This window comes from Athene cunicularia (genome assembly GCF_003259725.1).
Source record: "Athene cunicularia isolate RWA chromosome 5 unlocalized genomic scaffold, athCun1 chr5_part1, whole genome shotgun sequence".
Taxonomy (NCBI): domain Eukaryota; kingdom Metazoa; phylum Chordata; class Aves; order Strigiformes; family Strigidae; genus Athene; species Athene cunicularia.
Window position 1 is genome coordinate 15559128 of NW_020799101.1, and position 26407 is coordinate 15585534.

Here is a 26407-nt window from a genome sequence, read left to right on the forward strand (position 1 = left end):
TTTCCCTGTAACAGACTAAAGCTCATCATCCTGCTGAGTGTTACTTCCACCTCCTATATCCAACATCATGCTTATTTACAGAACATTCATTTATGTATTACTTCTTTTAGACCACATCATATTTTGCCTTAGCAGAAATTTAAGAGCTAAGTATGAAGAGAGTAAGATCAGTTTTGTACATTCAGAAAAATCAGACAACTATGGGATTGTGCTGTTTTTTATTGTGTTTTCAATGGAGAAATACATCATCTGTTTACAAAATAGCTCTTGAAAAATACAAGGAGTACAGATACTATAAAACAAAGCAAACTCCAGTCATGAGACACTACGTACATCATGCGAAAGCAACAGTCTGATCTCCAGGTTATGAAAACTAGAATTAAAAAGTCACTATACAGAAAGGTTCCAAGTTTCCAGCTTGGCAAAACTTGGGTGCAGTTACATGAAACGTTTAATAAAATGAAAAAGATTTTCTGATGTGTAAACAAAATGACAAGACTAAATCTGTGCCTGGCAATTTCGATCTAAACTCCATAGCTACACAAAATACACAGACACCTTGTACACTTCAACTGTTAATATAACCTTCTTTGGGGGGTGGACGACAGCAGGCTGCACAGGGCAAGGAAAAGAGAAATATTGTATACTAGACATCTTAGACAAATGGCAAAAAAACCCCTTCAGTTACTGCACAGCCTAAGTAAAAGATAAGCTACACTCTGACTTTGGAGAATTAATTTAGAAGGATAAGGGGAAGAGTGTAAGTAATTTAATTTTAACATGAAAGATGCACGTGTAATAGAATGGAGCACAACGGGAGAAGGGAGTTCATAAAACATGCTAATCAAAGTATGGGAAGTATGATTTGACATCCCACATATTTCAGACTTAAGTAATAGTAACATGAAGTTATCTACATCTGGTATTACTGTTGGTATCCCTCATGTTCCTCAAATACTGCTGTTCTTTGCCATGAGAGATTCAGTTCTTTCAAAAGAAAAAGTTGTTACTTATTGATAGGACTACAAGAACAAAAAATAGGAGTAAGAGAGCTTACTAGATGTCAAGTGCTTACTAGAAATATGATTTTTAAAAATTCAATATTATTCAGGATGTAAAACTTTCTGATGAGCCATCTAAAATAAAAAGGTTAAAATTCTTAGGGAAAATCTTTTTGCCTTTATTTAAAATTTGAAGCTTTTTAATGCATATAGGACTTTTATGGAGTGTACAAAAATCATCTTATATTTAGTGATTCGAAGGCCATCAAGACAGGTGTTATATTTCACAGGCACGCAATATTTACTTAAACACTTTAGTCATGGGATAAAATTTTGAATTTGTGCCTATACAGGCCACAAGCTATTATGATTGGGGGGAGGGGGGAGGGGGGAGAGAGAAAGACAACACCCAAATGAGTACATGGATTGTTTTTATCTTGTATAAATAACTACTGTCCTATATGGTGCATACGAGCTGCAAAAAAAACCCCAACATTAAAACACAAAAGCTTTTCCCAAGAAATAAAGGGATCAAAAAGGGAATAAGGAGTTTGAATAGCTCAAAGAAAAGTTTATTTGTTATTTGACTGCTGATCTGTATGCACCATAAAACAATCCTACAAATAAAAGTAGACCACATCTTAATCATGTCCCACCAATACCAAAACTTCCCAATCACTTCCTCAACTTATGTCTTATAACCTCCAAGATTTGACATTTCATTTGAAAGGCTTACTGCTGCTTGATGGCAGTTGAATTAGATATACACTTTGTTTTCAACGTAGAGTGTATCACAGTATGTCATCCAATTGGCAGATTACTACTATTGAAGATTCTTCAATAAAACAAAAGTGTATCAGCTGAAGATCTAAAATTAGTCATACTCCAATAAAAAAAGTACATAAAAGTGCATTTAAGGGATTCTTATGCCAGTTTTATATCAATTTTGAAACAATGCATCAAACAAATTCAATCAGAATGTCAAATATGGCTACAAATAGTGTTCATGTTTTTAAAGGCAGTAATCCTTCGAAATATTTAATGCAACTGTTGCTAACACATTAATTGTACTCCTGGCTTAACATACTAACCTGGACTTCCAATCCAGTGGTGATTTTAGCCCAGAAAGGGAAGTGCACAAAATATACCTAAATCCATTTGCAATTATGTTCTAGTCTTGCACCCTCTGTTCTCCTTTTTTTCTAGCATTAGAAGACAACAGGTTGAGTTGGCAGATACTGTTTATGGACCCCTGAGGTTGTTTTTACCGGTTCAATCTCAATTTTATTGAATTCTTGATAACAGGAATAGGATTTGCAGGGAGAGCAGGGATATCTGAAAGGTCTGTACTGGGTGTTTTCTGAAAAGAAAAAGAAATTAAATTTGTATTTGTATTTTAACTTTGTAAATATAAAAAGTACTGTAACTGGCACTAAATTTCAAAACCAAGATCTTCAGATGGCTTTTTAAGACTATACCAAGATACAGGTAATTACAAATTTAAATACAGAAACAGATTATTTCCTTTGCCTATACAGTCATTACTAACAAAAATTTGTACAAGAGTCTCCTTCATAGTGCGCATTTCCTTTTTAACAACTGCAAGAAATTAGGAAGTGATACAGATAAAGCTGAGCCTGCTAATCACCTGTACTATAATAAAACATAATATCCACATAGTAAGGGTGCTTGATTGGTGACATCTACTATCTGATCTACATGTTAAGTATTTAAAAATTCCTTTGAACAATTCAGTGTTAAGCCTCAGTCCTTTACAGATGAATGATGAAAAACTGTCCCTTTTGCAAAGTATGTGTCTTCATACATTCCTTTTCAGACTGCTTAAAAGCTTTTTACAGCCAAATTTCCAACTTTTCATACTGGCTTAGATTTACATGGAAAAGGTATAATGAGCTCTAAAGTGGTATATGACTGGGTTAAGTGTCACCTTGAAAATAATGTGAACACTTTTTCACTTAAAAGACTTAAAACCCATTCAGCAAAATTACATCTAAAGCCAAATAAAGGAAAACACAGAAACAGAACTCTCTGATGAATCGCACTGAATCTTGAATGTCTTACATGCTTAACAAGTCTCTACTGTTTGGTTGGGGTTTTTATTTAAACTTTGAAGTATTTCTCTTCCACTGCAGCAGATTATTTGCCATCCCAGTAATACAGTTATTAAGCATTACTTCCCATGATTTATCATAAAATGTTTTCTCACATTATAAACTTCCAAATTAATATAAGGTACTTTTCATACATGGGAAAAATTACATTTAACTGACTGCTCTTAACTGTCATTTTATTAAAAAAAAAAAAAAAAGTCATTCAAGTTAATACTGAACTGATATGGTAGCAAAGCACAACACAAGGTGGACTCAGGGATAAGTAGAGCTTTGAATTCCTGCCGCCCCCCACCCCTAGTACCCCACTGTGGTTGGTGCTGATCTGTGGTTTAACATGTTTCTGTTTTCTGCAACACGAGCAGTGTTTTAAACAAAGCCAAGTGAGAATACTGAAAAATTACACAAGAGGCCCACCATTCTTTTGCAGTTTCCAGATTACTTTTTCTAAAGTAACAACTACACAATTTGTTAAAGCTACAAAGCTTTATATAATCATCCCTCAGCAATATGTGAGATAAACATGGTATACCAAATGATCTGTTTCTCTGAGGCAGTTTAGAGTGTCCATGTAACATCTACAGTTTTTGCCATAGTTCAAAAAGCCCAATAATACCATTAATATTATTAATCTCCTTTTTCAATCAGTACATTTACTACACATTTTATCAGTAAAGTGTGCACAGAATGATTTGTGATAGTGAAAGTTTAATCAGTAGAGCACTAAGAGAAACTTGAAAATGCTATAAAAACGTGTTCTTTAAAAAGTTGTTACAATATTAGGAACAAGAATTTAAGTGAATGCCACAGAATTCTTTACTTAATGTCTATTTTTCCAATGCTCCTTACAGTTGTAATACCTGTAATGAAGCAACACAGCTGGCTAACGAATTATAAGATTACAGCTTCTCTCTCAAACCAAGTATCAGAATCTGAAGTTACATTTCAGACATTCTCAACCTCTACTAGAATATTTTTGAGCAACAGCTATTTAAAGCTTTTGTTTCCTTGTTAGAAAGGATTATTCTGTGATGTGCAAAGCACAAAGGAATAAACCGAGCCCCTTACTTTGAAGGCACAATTCAGAAGAGCGATTCCAGCTTCGGTCAGTTTGTATGGCAAGCCATACATGTTTAGCTACAATGCACACTCATTAAGATCAATGACCATCTAAAACACAAAAATTGTGACAGTAACAACAAGCAGCTTTCCATACAATGGATTTATATTAAAAATTATACATTTATTTTTAACATCTGGACTCATTTTAATTTAAATGTTTTCACCAGATTTGCACACAGAGAGGCGTCGTTTTTAAAAACATTACCTGAGGAGCTTGCAGAGAAGTTGTCTGAAGAGTTTCTGTTTGAGAATTCACATTCACTTCTGTCTCAAGTTGCTCCTAAAAAACCAAAAGCATCATCACAGTTACACCACTAACAATTATAAAAGCTACTTAGAACTCCATTAACCAGAATGCCTTAAACTGTGCATATTACAACAAAAGAAGAAAGCAAGTATCAATAGTTGCTACATTGATACCGATCCTTTTATAATACAGAAATCACTACACTAGAGAACGTTTTGCTGATTAGGAATTTAACATCAACACAACCTACATTCAACTTCACTTGTTTAATCACTTAACACCTTTTATACAGAATCCTATAGGAAAACATTACATGTCACTCAATTCATTCACGATAAGTGTAGTATCAAGGAAGACCATGTGAAAAGCTACTAAATTTGTTGAAGATTCAACTGCTTTTCCACTCCTTTTGCCATTTTGCCAGAAGGGTTTTCCTGCTACTCTAATAGGTTGAATCAGCTTTCTAGGTGAACAGATGAATGTCAGAGCCAGCCTTTCAGCTAAAACAGTGAGACTGCATGACTGAAGCAGGACAGTGGCACATTGTCATTTTAATGAAAACAGGCTGTTAAAATTGTACCATTTAGTAAACCATACCCTAACAAAAAGGCATGTATTTCAATAGAGAAAAAACTATGTTTCTCTTAAAGAGGTTCATTGCTCCATTTCCTTCCATATATATTAAGGACATAAGAATTAGAGGAGACTGACAATAAAAGCTAACAGGATTACCTACGTCTTTTATAATCATCTGCATCCAGAGGATCTATTTTCAATGTTAGGATTAAACGCTTACATACATTTCTTCCTTCACCTGTCTGGAGCTCAAAGAGGTTTCAAGGTGACTACACAACAAGATACAATTCCTCACTTAAGGGTGTGGAAACTATAAAATATCTATTAAAATGTTTAAGTGATGTGGTTTAATTTCTCAGAATATTTTCCAGAGTATTCCAAAGACAACAGAACATTCCCTATAAAACCTGTATACACCCAAACGGAAAGCTGCTATCATAAAGCTAAAGGCAGACTGTCATCCTTTCTGTTCACCAATATGCAGAAAAACTGTCTGCTAAACTACAAGATATTGGGGTGGCATGCTTGACTCTCTGGAAATCCCCAAAAGGTATGCCATAACTTCATACACACCTTTTGCTACCAGAAAAGATTTATTTATCATAATTTGTAATTTTTTTTTTTTTTATTTTTTTTTTTTTTTTTTTTTTTTAATTTAAACCGTGAACCATGTCCTGGCTTCGGGATTCTCAGCCCAACATGCAAAAATCGCAATGGAATACATAGGACAACTGTCTTTAAGTGACATACATTGAGTTCAGAATGCAGGCAAAACAAGGCATATAGACATATCCCTGATCTGATTTAACAAATTTAAATGCAAATATCATCATTAACTTTTTAGCTGTGCATAATACGGTGTGAATGACCAAAGAAATCACTGGCCTAATGTGATCATGGACACAGGCTCAGCTTAGCCTGGCAGCAGGTAATGTACTGCAATTCATTAATATTGGCATATACATTGAAAAAATAACATATTATTTTGATATCTTTACTCGATAGTCTATACTATATCTACAAACACTCTCAGTCATTTCTAGAAGAAAACACAGTAATTTCACAAGGAAGATTCCTGATTAGTATATACAAAATTATATAGTTTAGGATAGATACCTTAGTTTCCATTTTTTCATGCTCATTCAAATCTATACAGCTAGTATCTTCACTCATTTCATCCTGCTGAAATCCAAACAAACCCAGAAACTATTAAAAATCATACAAATGTTTGGGTTTTTTTAAAATCAACAAGAAAATAAGGTCATAAAGTTTTTGAAGACAGAAATAGTTGTAGGACTGAACATGTTATAGACTAACAAAAAAACTGCTTTTAAGACAAGAATTTAGAATCTAAGCATTTGTACTAATGCAGTACGTGTGTTACGTGAGAAGTATCAGCATAATAAACTAACACCAACACCTAAGCAAGATGAATACATAAAGCAGCAATGCAATGCAGAGTAGCAAATATACACCACATTTAACAAAATACTTGAAACCAGAAATATGGGAATCAACACTCTGCAGCTGAAATGAGTATTCAAAGTTCTGGACATTGCTATAGTATGCCATCAAAATCTCAAATACCTCTTCAATTTTCATTTTTTTGGGAGACTCTTCTTTATGAGGAGAAGATGTCCTTTTCACTGCTATGACAGGGCTAGGCATTTTTGTTGCAACATTTCCTGAAGTTCTTGGTGATGGATTTAATAGATACGCTGAGGAAACAATTCTAGAGATGGTAGGCTTTGGTGGTGGAGAAATGGCTGGTTGTGTGGCAGTTTGAGGAATGCTTTCATTGGAAGTACCTACGGATAAATAATTTAAAAAGCTTTAACAAGATGAGGTGACACAATCATTTCAGTTCAGTCACTGGTATTTTTGATCTCTATTGAAAACCACTGCTATCAAGCAGACATCAAGGAATTGATACAGTTAGTGGTATAAGCATCACATTTGGAACAGCAGGTGTGCATACACAGCACAGTTTAGTTCCAAGCTTATTCTGACAGATAATTCTAGTACCAGATATAGGGCAGCCAGGTCAGTGACACTCTGCTTGGTCTAATTAACCCTGCTTAACAGCAGGGTATACTAGCCCAGACAGAGCTCTGTGCTAATACAGATGTATTCTTTTTGGTACCCAAAGAAGTTTTACTGTTTCTGTACTGGGCCATATATATACATTGCTGAAGACTGACTTAAATGAAATCCAAGAGGAATCTGATACTCCCTTTGTCACTCAAAGACAAAGTCTGTCGTTTCTCAGGCTCAGAGTACACAATGACAGATATAAAGTCATCAGAGAGCTTCAGATGAAGATCTGACATTCCATACAACCTTCTGAAAAATGGTCCATATGAGAAAGTTCTACCTCATCAGTTGCCTACCTCAAACCAATAAGCACACACATAGGTAGATGCTCCAGGATGAGCAAAATTACAAAGGAAATTTTTCGTTAATAACTATCAGGTGACCGCTTTTGAATAACCAAAATACAAGAATTAACAACTTCTGTTTTGCTTTCGAACACAAAAACCAGTCATGCCACTTAAGGTCCATTTAGCACTCATGGACAAACTCACACTGATGCACCTATGACTTATAATCAAAATCAGTGAACCATTACTCCACCATCCCACATGTCAGAGTGAAATAACAGATCTTGAAAGGATAACCACTGGTCCCCTTTTCCATCTATTTCTGACCTGCTCCTTGTACACAGCTAAAGTTCCATCAAAAAAGAGGAGTAGCTGAACTCTGCTAAGTGAACATTTTCACCAGAGGCCTTTGTTCTTTCACTAAAAAGTCAATTGTATTTTTTTTACAGTATTAAGTGTACTTTTTCTTGTGGAAAATATGGAGGATAAAGTCAGCACACACAGTGGGACATATCTGAAAAGACGTCAGTAAGGAGCATGTGTTCTGCTTACTTCTGAGCCTTTTTCATTCCTACAATCACGAAGCACAAGGAGCAAGAATGTGGGGCCACAGGTTACAGACAGTATAGAACTACCTCTTGGGTTTAAACTACAAAATGGATAAAAAATAAATACAAAAGTTGTTTTTCAAGTTTTAGATGGTCAGATGAGTAAAAACTAACTGAATTACAGACTTTCATCAGGTCACTGGAAAAGTATTGCTATTGTGAATGGCAAACACAAATTCCTAGAAACACAGGAAGAAACAAACATTGTGGCACAAAATATTCCGCCACGATTTCCTGAGTCCTAAAGAAATTAGTTAAATCTGTGTATCAAGGAGAACATGTTACATCATTTGTTAAGACCTCAAAGTGGAAGAAAAACTACTTTATAAACAATACAAAAATCACTATACTATACAAACAATATATTATGCCATTTTCCTTACCCCCTGAGCTTTCACTGGAATTTATTTGTGGCACAGTGACTTCAGAAGCCTGTATGTTGGTCAAAGATGCTGCTGTTATAGCTGGCACAGGACTGCTTCTGCTAAAAAGAGAAAAATGACAAAATGCTAAACGTTAGTAAAGCTATGGTGTTATATGATCTGCCTGTCATCACATTATATGCATGGCCAGTAACCATAGCTGATAGGATTTTACTTACTTTACAGAGCAGAACTTATAATACTAGGTCATAGTAGGAAGACAGAAATGAGCATTGGCAATCTACTATCAAACTTATGCAATGGAAGCTATTTCAAATATTTAATCTGAGTCACTTCAGATACAGATTTTTAGACTAGTATGAAGTTGCATTAAAAAAAGGCATAAGTTCAGACAATGTTAAGATTTCAGGGCCTTGGGGAAACTGGTTGAGGGGTTGAGGGCACAAATTGTGTTCTCCTCCATCCCTTCAGTTGCGGGGTTGGATGAAGAAGAATACAGGAAAACTCAATAGATGAACTTGTGGCTCCAAGACTGGTGTTACCGTCAGGGTTTTGATTTTTTCAATCATGGGTTAGTATACAGGACACCAGACCTTTTGGCATCAGATGGGATGCACCTGTCCCAGAGGGGAAGACAGGATATTGGGGCAGGAGTTAGCTGGACTCACTGAGAGTGCTTTAAACTAGATCTGAAGGGAGAAGGGGGCAAAACATCAGTCCATCTGAAATGCATGTATACCAATGCACACAGCATGGGTAACAAACAGGTGGAGCTTGAAGCCATGAGGCAACATGAAAATTGTGATGAGGTGGCTATTACAGAAACATGGTGGGATGTCTCTCACAACTGGAGTGCACCAACTGATGGCTACAAACTCCTTAGAAGGGACAGACAGGGAAGAAGAGGTGGTGGGGTGGGCTGTATGTTAGGGACTGTTATGATTGCTTTGAGTACAAGTGTAGTGAAGACAGGGCAGAGTGTCTTTGTTTTGGAATTGGGGGAAGGCCAACAGGGCAGATGTTGTAGTAGGGAGTCTACTGTAAGGCTACCCAACCAGGACAGAGAGGTGGATGAAATATCCTATAGGCACACTTAGGAGAAATCTCACAATCGCTTGCCCTTGTTCTTGTGGGAGACTTGAACTTCCCAGACATCTGCTGGAAATACAACACAGCAGAGCAGGACCACTCCCGCAGATTCATGTCCAGTGCCACACTCTCCATCCCCCAAATTTAACCCTGCTCTAGTGCTCAAACTGGAAATAAGAGTGTCTGCAAGCTCCGATTTCACACTTTTGTAAGTGTAGTATCTCACGCATGCAGTATTTGCCATGCTTTTAACACAAGTAATTTGGGAACAGAGAGCAGCAACAAGACTGAAAGTTTTCATTACCCCTGAGAACTTCCGGAACTGTTCAATGGACTCGTCTTCATAGCACTAGTAGGCGAAGGCACAGACGTGCTGTTATCACTGTCCATAGACAAGTCTAGGCTGCTGTCATTCAGAGCTGTCAACCTGATCCCTTCTGTTGAATGCTGCAAGCCACAAAACAGAAGAAAATTATATTAGTCTTAAGGGCTTAAAAAAAAAAAAAAATCACCAAAGATTCAAATGATATTTCAGTTATGCAAAATGTTAGCCGCTACATTTATGAAGAGAAATGAGAGGTGATTTAGCAGCAATGAGCTTCCATCATAAACTAAGCATATATGTGTGCCTTAAACACAGTTAAATATAAGTACATTTTTAGAAAAAAAACCAAACGAAGTAGAAGCATTTAAAAATGCAAAACATAAATGGACAATTTTCAAATCTTTTTATATGAAAGTAATCCACTATCCTCTCGCTACAAATATTTACATTTTCCTAACTTGGGAACAAATTTGTCTGAACCAATGATGTTCAAAAACATAAGATAAACTGTCATTATATTTAGTGATTTTATTTTCAGCTTTATTTCAAGTTGACTTTTTTTGTGAACAATACAGATACTGCTTTCATTAACTTCAAATTAATACTGATGTACACCAAACAGTTAATAAAAAGAATTTAGAGACTGATTTGAACTTAGTCAGCGGAGAAAAGCCTTCCTCTGACATAATACTAGTGAAAAGAGATGCATTACTTAATATTTACATTGTCCTCTGAAACATATTATTAAATGATTTACACTTGGATTCAATACAAGATTTCCTATTCTTTAAAGAAGTATTTAATATAAACCAGCTATAGTAATAAAGCATGTTACTCAGATATCTTAAAGTACGTAACAGTGGTTTAGCTATTCACAAAACCAAGCAAACCTGTATTGTTCTCAGATTAAGCTAACTAAAAAGAAGCAGGGATTTTGAAATACAGACTACATTGTTAGATTCAATGTTACACACCTCTTCTTCCTGCCTTCACTGAAAGAAAATCACATTCAACACAATAGCTTAATTAAAAATTTTGCTACCATTCTCATGTACGTCCACACAAGTAAAATATATGTTGAGGGATAAAAAAACCCTGGCTAGGCAGTGGGCTACTTTCTGATGTCAAAACTGTCATTTAAATCTTAGTCTTAATTAAAAGAACATACAATACAAAATCTGCCAAGTTACAGGTTGAAGAATACTTTCCTTCAAATTATCCTCAAAATATTTAACCTCATTTACAGCAACAGACTACTGCCTTCAATACAAAAAAGCAGCAACAAGCTCAACATTCTATTCTGATTCTATTTGATGACTTGCAATTTTACATTTAGGAGACTTACAGGAAAATCTAAGTAATATCAACCTCAGAGGAAAAACCTGGAGATAGCAAGAATTGTTCTATTCTAATCTAGCCTGATTGTTCTATTGACATTGTTACAGATGCTTCCTTTCAGTGACCCACTTGTTAAAATTACGAGAGAGCTTTAATAGATCATTATTACACAGGTTTAAATCTGTTTACTTTAGGAAAGCCAACAAAATATGGTGTTTCAGCCAGACTCAAAGACACTATCCATGTTGTTGATGTTCTGGGAAATCTAGTATTATATTTACTGCATCCAGTAATACTGCTACAGTCAAACGAGATGACATTACTTATGCAGGTAAAACTAAGCTTTCAAAATATGATTTTAGTTCGATTAGTAAATCTAAAAAACTGAGGAATCATTCCTCAATGGCATTTTTATTGCTCTCAAATATTAGTCAAGTTTACCTTTTTCTTTTTCTGAAGCACGTGATTAGGTAGCAGTTGGTGAAGTTGCTTACGTTTCACATGCCTCGCAGCAATCTTCATATCCATCTCAAACATCTTGCTGTTTATTGCTTGCCTATAAACTACACAATTAGAATAACATTAAGACATATTAAAGCATTCTGCAAAGTCCACTTCCTTGCCTGGGAACAAACAATTTGCTTTTCAGAACATTTATTACCCTCAAGAACAAGCACAGAGCTTCCTTGTTCTGAAGGAAGAAAGAGAACTGCCTACTACGCCAGCACTGACAGTACAAACACTAGAACGTTACTCTGGAAACAGGTGACCTGTTTTCCAAGAAAAATATCTTGCAAGTATGCGGTTCTCAACTATATTGTTCACAAGTTTTAAAAGCAACACCTCTGAAGTGAATTCTTTATTTCATCTCAAAGGGACTGAAGACAGAAATAAGATTTCCTCATAAGAATTACAGTATTTACATAAAACTACTTTCAGCACAGTTGATTCAGCTTTTATGTATGTAGCTCCTACAACAAATGGGTTCCAATTCAGGAGCTGAATGCTTGTGTGTCAGCTAATACATGACAAATCATCTTGGCAACTCAGATACCACTATATTTTTTTATACAGAAGTGATTTATGTTTATTTTTTTGCTGTGTTTTGGCTTTCTTTGGTTTTGGTTGGGTTTTTTGTTTGGTCGGTTTTTAATTATGTCTACTATAACGAGCTATTTCTCTTCACCTCAGAACATCTACTTCTGGTGAATCAGCATGGTTAAATGCTAGTAAAGGAACTACACTGCAACCCAACATCGTGAGTTCAAGTAAAGCCAGCTAAAAGTGAAAAATCTGTTGTTCTTTCACACCAACTTTCTATACAATGTTGAAGAAAGCTGTGACAGATATATGAATAAAAAAATTTTTCTGTAGATCTTAAATACAGAAAGAGATCTCCCTTATTCACTGTCTATTCTACAAATGTTAAGGAATCTCATTGAATAGGCTGTGAACATGTAATTAAAAAGCTCTTAAGAGACAGACACACAAAGAGCTCAATGAATACTGCATATTAAAGGACTTACTACACTAACTCTTGGTATGGAAGAAGCTCATAAAACCTCTGTGTAAAGATTATACAAGTGAAAAGGATGGGCGCACTCAGGAAAGCCAGACACAGTTAAAGTATTCTACATTCCTGACATTAGATCTTACCAAAGTATCAATACAAGGAAAACCTAGCCCACTCTTCCTCCCCCCGATCCCACTAAAAAGCCAGCTATTCCCTAATTTAATTCTTAAAAAATACTTCAGTAGTTTTGGTAAAATCTTAGGATCTATTCCAAAAGACAGGGTAAACAGAAGTTTTTGGGATGGATTAAGGACAATGAAGACAGACCCACACTAATTTGAGATGACAAAGAAATTCACAACACAAACAGAAATTGTATGCTGGGTTGGTTAGCTTTGGAAGTGTATTTACAAACTGAACAGAAACTATGCATTTCAGTCTACAATGACTTTAATGAAATGTTACTTCATTTAAAAATGCATATATTTAGAAAAATTTCAGATTTGAATGTAGTGCATGTACATCAGATTCAAAATTATAAAACACTAACTTTAACAGGTACATTAACCACAGCATCTAGAAAGCAAAACTCACCTGTGTCTGTAAAAGACTGAATGTCGTAGGTAAGATCAACACTTAAATTTTCAGAATTTTCGGTTTTCTTAAACACCAACCCAATCACCCACATTGTACGGTATTCTTCCCTGGAAGATTCATATAAAACAAGTCATATAATACTGACAGAAGAACTGAGTATTCTATTAAGTTACCTTCTGCAATGGACAAGAGTTGTACATTTTATCTCCACTAGCAATGGGGAGCTAGCCACAGAAAACAAAAAACAAGTGGACTTAATGACATTCCCTTTTCATTCACAACACAAAAGTCATGTAACACTGAAACATTTATCTCCAGCAAACTTAATGAACTAAGATCATCAGGAGATTACTTCATTCAACTGTGCTACTGCGCAGATTCTGTCAATTTAGGCATTACAACTAGCTATTGCAACTGTAAAGGAAAGACATTTGAAAGATGACAACAGATTTTCAGCATCTGACTCTGGAGGTAGTGAGAACCTATGCCTTAACTAAACAACTTCCATTTTGTCACCTCTCAAATTTCTTAGCTGTAACTGACCACAAAGTGCAGTTTTCAGGTAAGAAAAGCCTCCCTTTGACAGCTCACTTTCACATAATACACATGAAAAATGAACTATTACATTTTATTACAGAATATACTGTAACACTTCTACAGCAGTTCAAGACATTTAATGGTTTAATTCAAGTATCTTTTCCTTGTAAGGCCACTTCACAAGAACACTGTTTTCCAATTAATAAATTAGTTCATTTAGGCAGGCAGGTGAAAGGACATACATCGTTTACACTGGGAAATGACCTTTCCTAAAAGCTTTGCCCACATCAAGTCCTCTGAAATAAAAGCTCATTGGAGCCTCTGCTTATACAGGCAGTTGTAGTTGTATTTACCCACTCAAATGGTGCTGAATAGGTACTGCCTGCTTTTGTCCAATTTCACTTGGAACACACAGGTAATTAAAAAAAAAAAAGTATCACCAACGCTATTTAGAAATAAAAAGTGTCTTTTAAAGAGTTTTTAGGCCACACACCTGCTATCATTGTTTTGAGTAGAGGGGGTAGGGGGTGGAGTTGAAAACCATATATAATCCTAAACAGTTTGAAGTGATTAGTATTCTCCCCACTGTTTCCATATGGCCAGGAATTCTAACATCAACTATTACCAAATTTAAGTGATATGCATCTCAACTGCTGAGTTTAATAAGATTAAGCGTACTTAGTTACTCAAGATTTTGATTCCACTGTGCCTGATGTTCCACCCGATTCTCACTGCTGCGTCATAATTAAAACTGTCATGCCAACTGATGCTAGATGCTTAAACAACAGCAGCTAAGTAGCAGTAGCTAACACAATTAGCAAGAAATTATGCAATACAGTTATTAGCAAAAATATATTCTTTCCTTAAGGTTATTGTCTGGCTTAGAAACATTCTCACACAGAATGAAGAACATCTAATTTTACAAATACTACTTGAGAAGAGCTTAAAACTGTTTGCCTGTCATTAAATATTAATTCATTTAAGATTCTATACAAATACTAGTTTATTTGTTAATGAATTGGCATTTTAACTAAGGTAGTTCCTTACCATTACATGAAAAAACTGTTTTGCTTACTTGTCAGGATTCTCCTTGGGTGCTGGGAATGACTGTGGATTCACATGAGCCAGCGTAATGAATTCATTCTTCTCCAGGTTTCCAACTAGAATACGGATTTTTGATTCCACCAAGCCCACCCTGCATAGATGTAATTTATTAGCAAGTTCTCATTAATATGAAGTAATAGAAGTATCTAACATATATCAAGATAAAATCCTCAACAGTCTCCTTATACTAATATTTGAGAGTACAAATGAACTAGTGCACTATACATGACGGATATTTCAGATCAATAAACCAAGTGAACACGTTACAAAAACTAATGCAAGGGAATCAAGAATGCCCTGAAGCTCTCACTATGGCCTGATTTTACAAATGGGATTAAATAGCAGGACATTACACATCAAGTAAAAGGCAGTCAGCAAGAAACTCCTACATATTTCTCCAATAGTCTTTTGGCTTCAGATGATGAATTTTAAAGTTGAAGAAATTCCCAATACCTGACAATCTTAAAACTCCTCTAATAAAAGAGTGCAGAAACAAGGGAGAAAGGCATTTTTGTTTCGTATTTCAAGAGACTGAAAACATAGCTCCTCACACTGCTTATTAAAAGAAGTGTGTAAGGCTTAAGAATGCAAGATTTGTGAAATGAACCTGACAGTACTGTAAAGAAGCAAAATTCAAGCAACAGCCTTCACCCCCTGGTTCTTCAGTTTTTCTGTTTTTCAGAAGTGTACGATCTTCATCCATTTAATTTTGAAACATTGAAGGTCCACTTCATTTAATTAAAAAGATATTAGATACACTAGATCCCATGCCAACAGGTTTTTCTTTTTGTTGTTTGGTGGGTTTTGTTTTTCTTTTAAATAGCAAGCATTATACTCACCATTCTAGTCGCTGTTTTTCTGTCGGTGCGCTTGCTAGAAGTACAATATAATGCCTTTGGAGATAAAGACAATATGCTATTCTATTTATACTTCTAAAACTACACATTCAAACCTTAATACTAAAATTTTGCAGTAAGTTCTACATTGCAAGCTACAGATTTATTTGGTTAAGTATATACCCTATAATAAAATTAAGCATTGTTCAGTAAGCAAAGGGGCTATGTCCCCCAAAGCATATCACCAAGAGATTTCCCAAAAACTTCAGATTTTAGAGACATTTGCAACTACACTTTAATACCAGCAACCTTAATAAAAGGCTAAGAATGTAGCACTAGTTGAAAAACACGACAGATATTTCCATACCTAACTGAATCAGGGATTCAACTGACTACCAGAGATTCCTCACAAATAAAATCATCTATATCCCTCAGTTGTCTTAGTCACAACATTATTTCTGAAGTTATGAGTGGTTAGCACATATATATTTGTTCAAAGTCAAAAATAACACTATCAAATGTGTTTTTACAAAATTCTGTATCTGCATTTTAGAATTTTCTGAAGACACTTATCTGAAACTTCATAAGGAATGTTTCCTCTGATGATAGTTCTTAAGCTCTCAATTATATTCCAGGATAATCAGTGTATACCCACTGTAAGTAAATTTCAAAGAAACAGTATATAGAGCAAGAATGGTATTTTAAACAAAAAAGCCCAAGAACAGTGGAATGGGAGATGATTACTTTTAACTTGAGTTCACCATGAGGCAGGTGTGGGAACCTTGTATGCCTACAGCCAGGTTTTTCAGAAGTTTAGCTGGAAAGTCTGTTATAACATGCTAAGTGATCCAATTTGGTATTACTCTATACTGATACAGTGTGGTTAGGTATCTTCAGAGCAGGATTTAAATAAAACTAATAACATGAGGGATTAGACCTTAATACATATACCTCATAGAACGGAATACAAGGTCAATGATGGTGAAAAACTATGGTGCAGAGTTCTCTAATGCTATATAGAGGCCTTCAAATTCTAACAGTAAATCCAGATCAACAGATCAAATCAGTAACACCACATTTCTGAACTTATCTTTAGGTGGCAAGAGAATAAAAAAAAAGTTAGATGCTACAGTCCTTTGAATCCAGACAATGTCAATGAAATAAAGAGGACTGGAAAAGAGAAATTTGGAGAAAATTCCTCCTCCTTCTGAAGAGGGCATTTTGTCTACTATTTTTTGCATTTTGGTAGTATTAACTGCTTCATACAAAAACTGTTAAGGAGTTTTTTCTGTTATCTTATTGAAATCCTCATTTTAGCTGCTCATCCTTTACTCTAATTCTGTATGAGAAGTTACTAATTTCCAGTATCAATTTCTTCTAAGGAGCACTAGATATTTACCTATAATCCATAAAATTCCTACATCATACATAGCACACAAACTTGCAGACTGTTTCATTTAGTAGGAAAAACAATTTAAGTTTTTGCTGGTTTTAACCATGTATAAACTAAAAGAAACAAATCTCAAATCTGCAAGTATTTGAAAAAAAAATTCTGGTTACTTATTAATAACAGCTATTTGAAATAAACTTCTGAAAAACAATTTTTAAAATAAATTGAATTTGGCTATGTCCAAAAGCCTCAATTAGCTGGTGAGCACCTAGAAAAACACCCTAAGGCTTATTTATGAAAATAAGTATAATGATTAGATGTTTTTGCAGATGTAGTGCTAGCTGAAAGAGAAAGAAAAGGGAAAGATGCAATTTCTCCCCCCACCCCCAACTGTTAAACAGTGCTGAGAGGGAATTAATCATGGGAAATCTGCTATTGCCATTTTCAGTAAAACTAAATTTTTAACAGCTTGTGCTATTTAAAGACATACTTAGTTTTAGAGTCCAAGGTCTCATTGCTAAATTTTACAAAGACAAAATTTGTTGTGAGTTCTTCATCCATTATCACAAAGAACGCAGAAGCATCCATTACTTCATGATAAAGAACAAAATTCTGAAGTTAAGCTTCTACCTCTCAGTGGTGTTTAGATGCAGGGTATTATTTTGAAGTATATGGGTTTGGTCTTTTTTGTTTGGTTTAGGGTTTTTTTAGAAGCTGGTGCTGTTTCTCTCCCACTGTCTCCCTATCAGCATTACATTTTTCATAAAAATAACCTAATGTAGATATTTTGGAATTGTCTTGCACCATTAATACCTGTACCTACAAAACCACAAAGGTATTGTTAAGAATCATACTACTTTCTGAAAAAATTGAGAACACCTGAACACGTTCATTTCCATTTTTCGTCATTAAACTGTCCAGGATTTACACTTTAAATTATCCAGTGCTTTATTTAAAGGCCTATCAAGGCAAGTGTTCAAAATAGTTTTTAAAAAAGGTATGTTTGTATTCTACTTATTTAGCAGGTATCTTGTCTTTATAGCACAGACACAGTACATTAGAGGTCATGAAATGAGTATTACTTCTCTCATCACCATACTTCCCTCTTCGTTTTAAGCTCTAATAATTTCCATTCTCATGTAACACTTCATATTTATGTTATATCCATTTGAAACTATTCTTGTCATTTCCCTGAAAAACACCATATCTGGCAAGTGTATGTTCTTTATTGTTGTTTCCCCCACATCTGAAAAATTTAAACCTACACGAAGGGCAGATAACATACATTGTAACTCCCTAACTCTTAAGTAATTGCTGACATTTAAAAAAAAAAAAATTAAATAGAACCAGACTTCCCCGTTTTCCCAATTTCTAATCTGCTCCTGCCATGCAGGTACGCAATAGCCTCCAGATTTCCTTAGTCACACATCACTGAAGTTGTTTATTTTAAATGCAGCTAGCAAGTCAAAAGCGTTTACAATCAACATAGACATTTAGCAACTAATTGCCATTGAGAGTGATACATATTACTAAAGGTATGCTCTCAGAGAAGAAAACTATGTCTCAGAGCAAGGATCAGATTTTTTATCTGGCAGAGCACTACACACTACTTTGAATTTCAGCAGGAACAAGTTAAGGCATCTACAATTTAAGCAGGAGGAGAGTGTGAAGAGGGGAAAAAAAATCCAAACCATGTAGCTTTCAGATGGAGATCTGACCAGAGCCACAGTTATTGCATACTATTTTTTCCTAGCTTTGAAAGAAACTAAGATAATGTGCTAGAGAACTTATTAGCAACCTCTTGAGCAGAAACTCATTTCTATGCAGTCCATTTTTAACTTCAAAAAATAATATAAAACTTTACAGTGATCTTTTAAGTGTTTTAAAACTTAATTTCCAAAGTACGACATAAAAGCCATCCAAATGTTTTAAAGCTTTTATCATGCAAAAGATATAGAAACAAAACACAGACACATTATGAAGGTCATCAGTCTCTTTTAATGGGGGAACTGTATATTTCAATCTTGTTTAGATTAGTACATAACCAACCAACCACCCAACACAGAAACAAGTGTAAAATATATTTGATCTTGACTCAAGAAAAATGGGTCTCCAATTTCAACTGAGGGCAAAGAAGATGTAGTCCGTATTTTAATAATCCATATTTATTATAAAAATACAACTTTCAGCAAGTCCATATACATTTAACAAGCTTCTGCCCCACAAATGCATTACTAGAAACCCTACGTGTGAAGTGTGAACTTCAGCATTTCCCTTAGAGACAGTACAAAATTAGAGAAGCTAGGTGTGAAAGAGTATTAATGAAGAGCCAAAAGCCTTAAGCTTTAATGAAAAAAAAATCTAGTAATAACTAGTACATCTGGCAGGTAGTCAACACAACGGCAAAAATATCTTTTATTATTATCAGAGTGAACTGTTAACTATATTGACAGAAGAAAACACACAGTTTCAAGTACGTATTCAACTTAAATATCGACTTTCAGAATTAGTTCTTTTAATATCTTGTTTCCTGGGATGCATGACCCATTTTTAGAATGCTTACTGACACCACTAAAGAACACTTCTGTTAGTCAAACTAGCTGATAGGTCTTCAATTTTATTGATAGCATACCAATCATATAGTTAACTGGTAACTCTCTAAATATCTGGTCAGGGACTAACAGGTTTCTGAAATACATACTTTAAAAAAAAACATCTGGAAAAAATTACTAGTTTTCTAAGAGAAAGGACAATAGTGCATTCACTTCCCCTCTGTATAGAAAAAAATGTCAGGTTTTTTTCTAAGTCTAATGTATGTATATTTAAGATCCTGTGCTACAGAGCATCATTAAATATTTTAACTGATAAAACTTAAAATATTCTGCCATGCCATAAAATACATACTTGTACTTCTGAAAGAAGTTTGGAGCTTCAAAAAGTTTGGACCACTCTGCCTTACTCAGCAAAATTTCATCTGTGATAGCAAGACCTAAATTATAAAAAAAAATTTAAACTTTTTTTTTAAATACAGTTTAGTATCCAGAGAAAAAACAGCTTATTAACTTAGTAAAGATCACTACGAACTACCTCCCCCCTTCAAATTCAAAGGAATTTATCAACAAGCTTTATATTCCAGTCATACCTTAAGTGGTCATTAGTTATACAAATCTTATTATTAAAAAAGAACCTCAATAAAAAACATTTAGAAATGTCTGTTAATTGATCAGACCAATTATTTCACATATTTTTGCTTACAGTGTAACACAGCTCTATTTAATCTTTTGCATATGCCACAGTAACTACCCAGTCCAAAGAAGACAGAGACCTTTTTCCTTACAGTAACTGAATGATCTCTTGTGCAAGGCACTGTACAAGGCAAAGAAACAGTAAGACAATAAGCTACTGCTCTGCCACATAGAGCTACTGGATGTTACTCTCTGCATCAAGTCTACTCCTTGCTTTGATAACATCTTCTCTTATCTACTAGAATTATCCAGGCAGATTACTAGGATATATCTAGACTCATCTCACAGAAAGTAGGTTGTCTTATATTAGATCTAGAAACAGCCATCAAGTGGGATTACTACACTAATCTTCCATGTGGCATGACACAATCTAAAGCCACTAAAATAAACAAGTAAAAAGATATTGTACCATTAACTCATTTTCAGAGCACTAGGCATTCTAATTAATTACCCTGTTTCTATACAGTGAAGGACAGATATGCAGAAGTCTCAAATGAATTTGGAACTTTAAGCCACATAAACGTAACAGACCAAATTCTACCTCCCTCAGAAGAGAATCTCATGTCAAGAAGCTATTTAACACCCTCCCACCTCCCCCCTCCCCAAGCATACCCACGATGAAACTATTTTAAATCCATCTGAAAAAATTATATAGAGAGCATAAGATAATACTTACCTTGTTTAAATTCCTCAACCATGACCATCCGTGTGGAAACGGACACATTGTAGGTAGAGTTCTGCTGTGGGTATGCTGGTGTAATTATAGGCATAAGATGGTACCTATCACTGGGGTTTACCTATATATAACAACAGCCAATCAGTTTTCTTCAAGCATACACATGAGTTAAAAAATTTGGATTTCTCCCTTTACTACATCTGAGTCTTAAGATCTAAGAGACCTTAGTTTGCAGACCAAGTAAATTTACCAACAGTTCAGAGAAAGTTAGGAAAACAAGAATAATGCTTTCACAAAGGACATCATTCTGTACCACAGTGACATGGGAGGGTTATAACCTGTCAGCACATCAAGATCAAGGATGCAGGCATTAACAAGTCCAGAAATACCAACTAAACAGAACAATTTCTCTCTTTAATAGAAATTAGCTTGTGATCACATCAAAACATTATCACATGAGCACCTTCAGAAGAATGGTTGTCTTCAGAACTTGGGAAAAAATATTTTACACTTTATTTCTGTACCACTACTGAAAATAAAAAGCCAGCTGAAGACGAGAGGCTCTAGGCAACCTGACAGAAGCAATCACTTATTAACGTATCTTTTATTAAACAGTACACAGGGAAACAAAAAAGGGACAACACACACACACAAGATACATTTAAAATAGCATTAGGGTAGCAATCTTGTAGAGGGTAAATTAAAGATAAAACCCTGTCATTAACTCACCCCACTCTGTTTAGCTACTACAACACAGAGTTCCCACCACACACTGACCTCAAATCCCCTATCCCAGGAATAACAGCAAGACTCCAGAACACTTTTTCAGCTGTCTCACGTTATTAAAACATGGACTCTTGTCAACCAGAAAAACAGACTGACGTACAAAAGGGCACACAACCTCTGATGCTTACACTATTCACCCAAAATAGATTAGTTGAACACTAACTATTCTAAAATTGACAAAACAGCAAGCACATTCATGCTATGCCCTACTGGAACCTCAGAATGCCAGCTGTGCATCTGCTGCAAGCTGTTTTATTGACTGCCTGAAGGACAGTAATGTCCAGTGTTCTTAATGGAAGTGCTACAAAGACGGAGATCAAATATTTTAAATATACAAAACAAAGACTTCAAGTTCTGATCTTCTTTGGTCCAAGATAAAAATACACATTACTACAACTATATGGAACCAAACCTATCCAGCTGTGACTGTTGCACTGAAGCAAATTCAATATACTTGCAAAAGTAACAGGTTAAGCAAACCATTTTAAGGTAAGCAGTTTTTTTTAAAATGCATTGCTTTACGGCATATATCTACTTATGCTGAATATTTATTAAGATCACTTGTTGCAAAAGTTGGGAGTAAAAAGTACACTGTTCAGCAAGTGTGCTTCAAGAGGTCAGTTTAGAAAATTAAGCTTTGCTTCATACTCAGGAGAACTAGAGGTTACATATAAAGAAGACACAATACCAAAATATTAAGTTTAATAAACCCAAAATGAAGTTCACCTAGGATTCTTTAAGCAACTGAATTTATTGTACAGTGTGACTTATAGGGGAAAAAATAATACACTAACCCTTGGGTCCCATACAGGCAAATTAAGATTGCATTCTTCTGGCTGTTTCAATAGCACTGGATTTGGCCATTCCCTGTTCAAAAAGATTGTAGCACTGAATAAGACTATTGGATACAACCACGTACGTTCAACAAACAATACTTTTGAATGCGACCCGTAACTCTGCTCTCAAGGTAAAGCATCATTTCCTCAAGACTAAGCTGGTCTGACTGCAGTTGTTTAAATAAGCTGTACTGCTGAACTACCCCACAGCTGTAATTAACTCCAGCGCATCACAACAACGAATTTTCTCTAGTCTTGGAGCTTTAACCACTGGTTTAGATAACTAAAGTAAAATCTAAATTCTTGAAATATACCTATGAAAGACAAATTCCTCTATGAAGACTGACACTAGGTCCATCTTCAAGCTAGCTGTTCCATTGACAAACTACAGAAGAAACAGCCAGCATGATTATAGCATCATTACCAAGCGTATGTATTAAAAAACCTCCAATCAAGACAAAAAGAAACCGTGCTGAATGAAACACTAAAAAAAGTAACACTTCTGTTCTTCAAGTCATCTCTACTCCCATGATTAAAGTTATCTTCCTATAAAGAGAAGTCAGTTAATCTTCTAGTATTTGTACATTAACGCTCCTATGCTATGCACATATAAAATGGACAGCAGTATAAGGAACACATGAAACAGAGCTTGCAAACAATTTTCTTCAATTAGCTTAGTGTGGCAAGATACTACTAAACACTAGGTACTTCAAAGAGGCTAGTAAGCCTAAGGATTCAAGGCAGTGAAACTGTAGAAATTATCTTCACATTAAGAAGGAAAGAGACTATAGTTGAACAAACAACTTGGTAGAATGATTCTTAAAATCTGTCAATGTCTCATGAAGAAGGTAGGTATCCAGACATGCTCTTCGAGAAAAACAGCATTCATTTGTAATCTGCAACATATATTTTTGTCCCATTCATTCTAAATTTACTTGGAACATTCCCATTGTTCCCATAAGAGTTACTCAAACCATCTTTCTGAGGTAACTAGCTCAGGAGTATGAAATCATATGTAATTCCAAAACATCTACCTCTTCACACTGACAAGATTAAAACACACTTTTGCCACTGGTTCTCCTAAACTGCACCTAAGCTATGTGCCTAAATCAGATACTGACATAGCACCTTTTCCCATTATCCTAGTATCCAAATGTTAAAATACTTTAAATTTTGGTGTGTCTGCTCTGAAGAGTAATGTTGAGTTACAACAAATTTACCACAAAGAAAAATTTTTAATGAAAACTGGGTGTTTTGTTTCGGATACTTTAAGAACAAGACATGTTGGATGATTTGTTGAAAACCTCAAGCTAGCAACCTTCTGGCAACAAGAACAATGCTTTTAACTACCATCTTAATCTGGTAACAGCTGAAAATGATACCATAAAAACAGGACTAAAATTTAGTGTCTACAAACAATTTTATTTTAATGTAATCTAAATTTTTAAAAAAACATACCATTTAGAAAATACCAAGAAAAATTTATGTACAAGAGTTGATGCTATTGCATTTGGATAAAGCTGGCAAGTTCTTGCTACTAGCATAGCCCACGAAACACCACCAAGGAAACCTAGTATATTGGAATAGATGTTGTGGCCTGTGGATTGAAAAGGAAAGAGACAAAAAAAAAAGTTATTAGTAACCACAAGAGTTAATGAAAACTTCACAAATTTTGGAAAAAAACTGCTTACGTTTCGCCCACAGTTTGATAGCTCTCAATGTTAACCTGAAGTTGTCAATGTTTGGTACTAGATGCAGAATTTCATCGGTTACCCGGCAACCTGCCAAAAGAAAGAATCCATTACACTTGCTCTCTCCAAAGTTTTCTTGCTTGCTTTTCTTCCCTCACCTTCAAAGCTATCAAACTTTTTAGATGAGCATGCTGGAAACTAATTTTGTATTTTGATCACTTTTGTTCTGAATTATAACACTTAACATATTTTCATTTTCTTTTTTTATTTTCTTTTTTGCTGTTTTACAGCAGCACTCAGGAAGACAGTCCATGCACACACAAGGTACAATTTTGCACTGTGTCCTGATTTCCATTGGGACAGAGTTAATTTTTCTTCTTAGTAGTTAGAATAGTGCTGTGGTTCAGTGTTTGGCTGCTGGCTGGGTTAAAACCACTACACAATGTTACCTGATTTTCTGTTATTAATGAACTGTACAAGCTGTTTAAGAAACAAAAAATTTTTAAGTTCTGCTGTTATGGGATTACATGTAGTGTATCACAGAACATGAAGATAGCTTAAAAAAAGCATGAATCTTCATGGACCTACAGAAAACTTGTAAGTCATAGGTCAAAGCTTTGTTTGAATTTATGACAACAGACTAAAAAGAACAGGTTTTTAAACATACAAGTTATATCACTACTTTGATGGAATATTTTCAAGGCTTAAGAATAACTCATAGATAACAATATTAACTGATTCTTGATTTTTTTAAAAAGTAGTATTATCTAAGAGTAGGAATTCCTTTCAAAGCAATTAAGATGCAAGTATGAATTCTAGAGACTGTGGAAATGTGAATTTCACAAAACAGTGCAAGATGCTGTGGTAATCTCAAATTATCAAGTTTTCATTTTATAACAGAAACCAGTCATCTCTCACATGCTCCTGTTCCTCACCAAATTGCATACAGGCTAAAGCCCCTACTGTTCCACACATAAATAACAATTTTTCAATTATTATAGAAAAGTTAAGGGTTACATAAACTGGTAAGATACTAAAGACCTGACCTCAAAGTGACAGTGTTTTGGTATCCCAAATTTATCATTGAAGCGATTTCATGTATGTTTATGCATATTAAAAACATACAGAAATTGAAAAACATGCACACATCTTTACTGAAATAGATAGTGCTTCACACAAGTCTTGCAAGTTCCATTAATCTCTAGACAGCATCATCTACTAGCCAAATAAAAAAAAAATTATAAAAGTCTGGCCAACAAGAAACACCTCTTCTCTCAAAAAAAACTACGTAAAAGTGGCTAAGACTGTTTCCATATATGGAATTGCTATATTTTCAGACAAGTCCACAACTAAACTGTACCAAACAATGTAGGATACTTATTAAAAGATGGCAAGGTTATATGCAAAACTGTATATACATACCATTAAGACTTCGTATGCATCTAATGTCTAAATTTTTAAGTAGACTATCATCTCGTAGGTCTAAATCCTCAGGAATAGTTTGCAGTGCTAATCTTGCAAACAAAATATCAATCTTAAAAAAAAGAAGAGATAAAACATTAGAAAACTGTTCTTTCTTCTGTAGAATTCTGTTAACATATTTTCATCAGCTTTACTAAGAACAGTAGTCTTCCTAGTACAAATAATGTCTTTAAACAATACATACTAACACCCTTCACAGACATTAAAAGAAACACTTTCAGATGTTTCATCTGTCTTATGGCTCCTTTTCCAAGAAGATAAAATACACATTAAGATCAATACAGAACCAGCACACACATAAAAACTATGTCAACTGTCAATGTAAATAAAAATCATTTGGGGACAAGCACCACTTCTAGGTCCAGAACACAGAATTCTACTATGTCAGAGGCAAGTCGTGAAAACATAACCTAGTTTTAACCTGAATATTCTCAAAATTATCACTGAATTACAGAAAAAGTAGGAGAGCTTTCCCATCCAGCACTGTAAAGCACACATGCAGCTAGCTGCCTCTG

The 26407-nt window shown here is 34.9% G+C and overlaps 1 protein-coding gene across 5 annotated transcripts in view; it reads right to left on the reverse strand.

Annotated features, from left to right (window-relative positions):
* Positions 1-201: 201 nt before the first annotated feature.
* The window catches only part of PAPOLA (poly(A) polymerase alpha), a 46700-nt gene continuing 20494 nt past the window's right edge, over positions 202-26407 (reverse strand). Inside the window, exons 7-22 of one of the 5 annotated variants that reach the window (XM_026849152.1) lie at positions 25833-25944; positions 24411-24500; positions 24178-24316; positions 22678-22750; positions 21098-21218; positions 20081-20165; positions 15790-15843; positions 14922-15041; positions 13307-13416; positions 11641-11762; positions 9841-9983; positions 8448-8545; positions 6663-6883; positions 6192-6257; positions 4458-4532; positions 202-2361 (exon numbers count right to left, since the gene is read on the reverse strand). In XM_026849152.1, coding sequence (XP_026704953.1) covers positions 2266-2361; positions 4458-4532; positions 6192-6257; positions 6663-6883; positions 8448-8545; positions 9841-9983; positions 11641-11762; positions 13307-13416; positions 14922-15041; positions 15790-15843; positions 20081-20165; positions 21098-21218; positions 22678-22750; positions 24178-24316; positions 24411-24500; positions 25833-25944 — 1725 coding nt within the window. In that variant the 3' untranslated portion in view covers positions 202-2265. Of the gene's footprint in view, positions 2362-4457; positions 4533-6191; positions 6258-6662; positions 6884-8447; positions 8549-9840; positions 9984-11640; positions 11763-13306; positions 13417-14921; positions 15042-15789; positions 15844-20080; positions 20166-21097; positions 21219-22677; positions 22751-24177; positions 24317-24410; positions 24501-25832; positions 25945-26407 lie in introns of all 5 variants that reach the window. The other 4 variants (XM_026849151.1, XM_026849153.1, XM_026849154.1 and 1 more) reach the window with 4 other exon arrangements.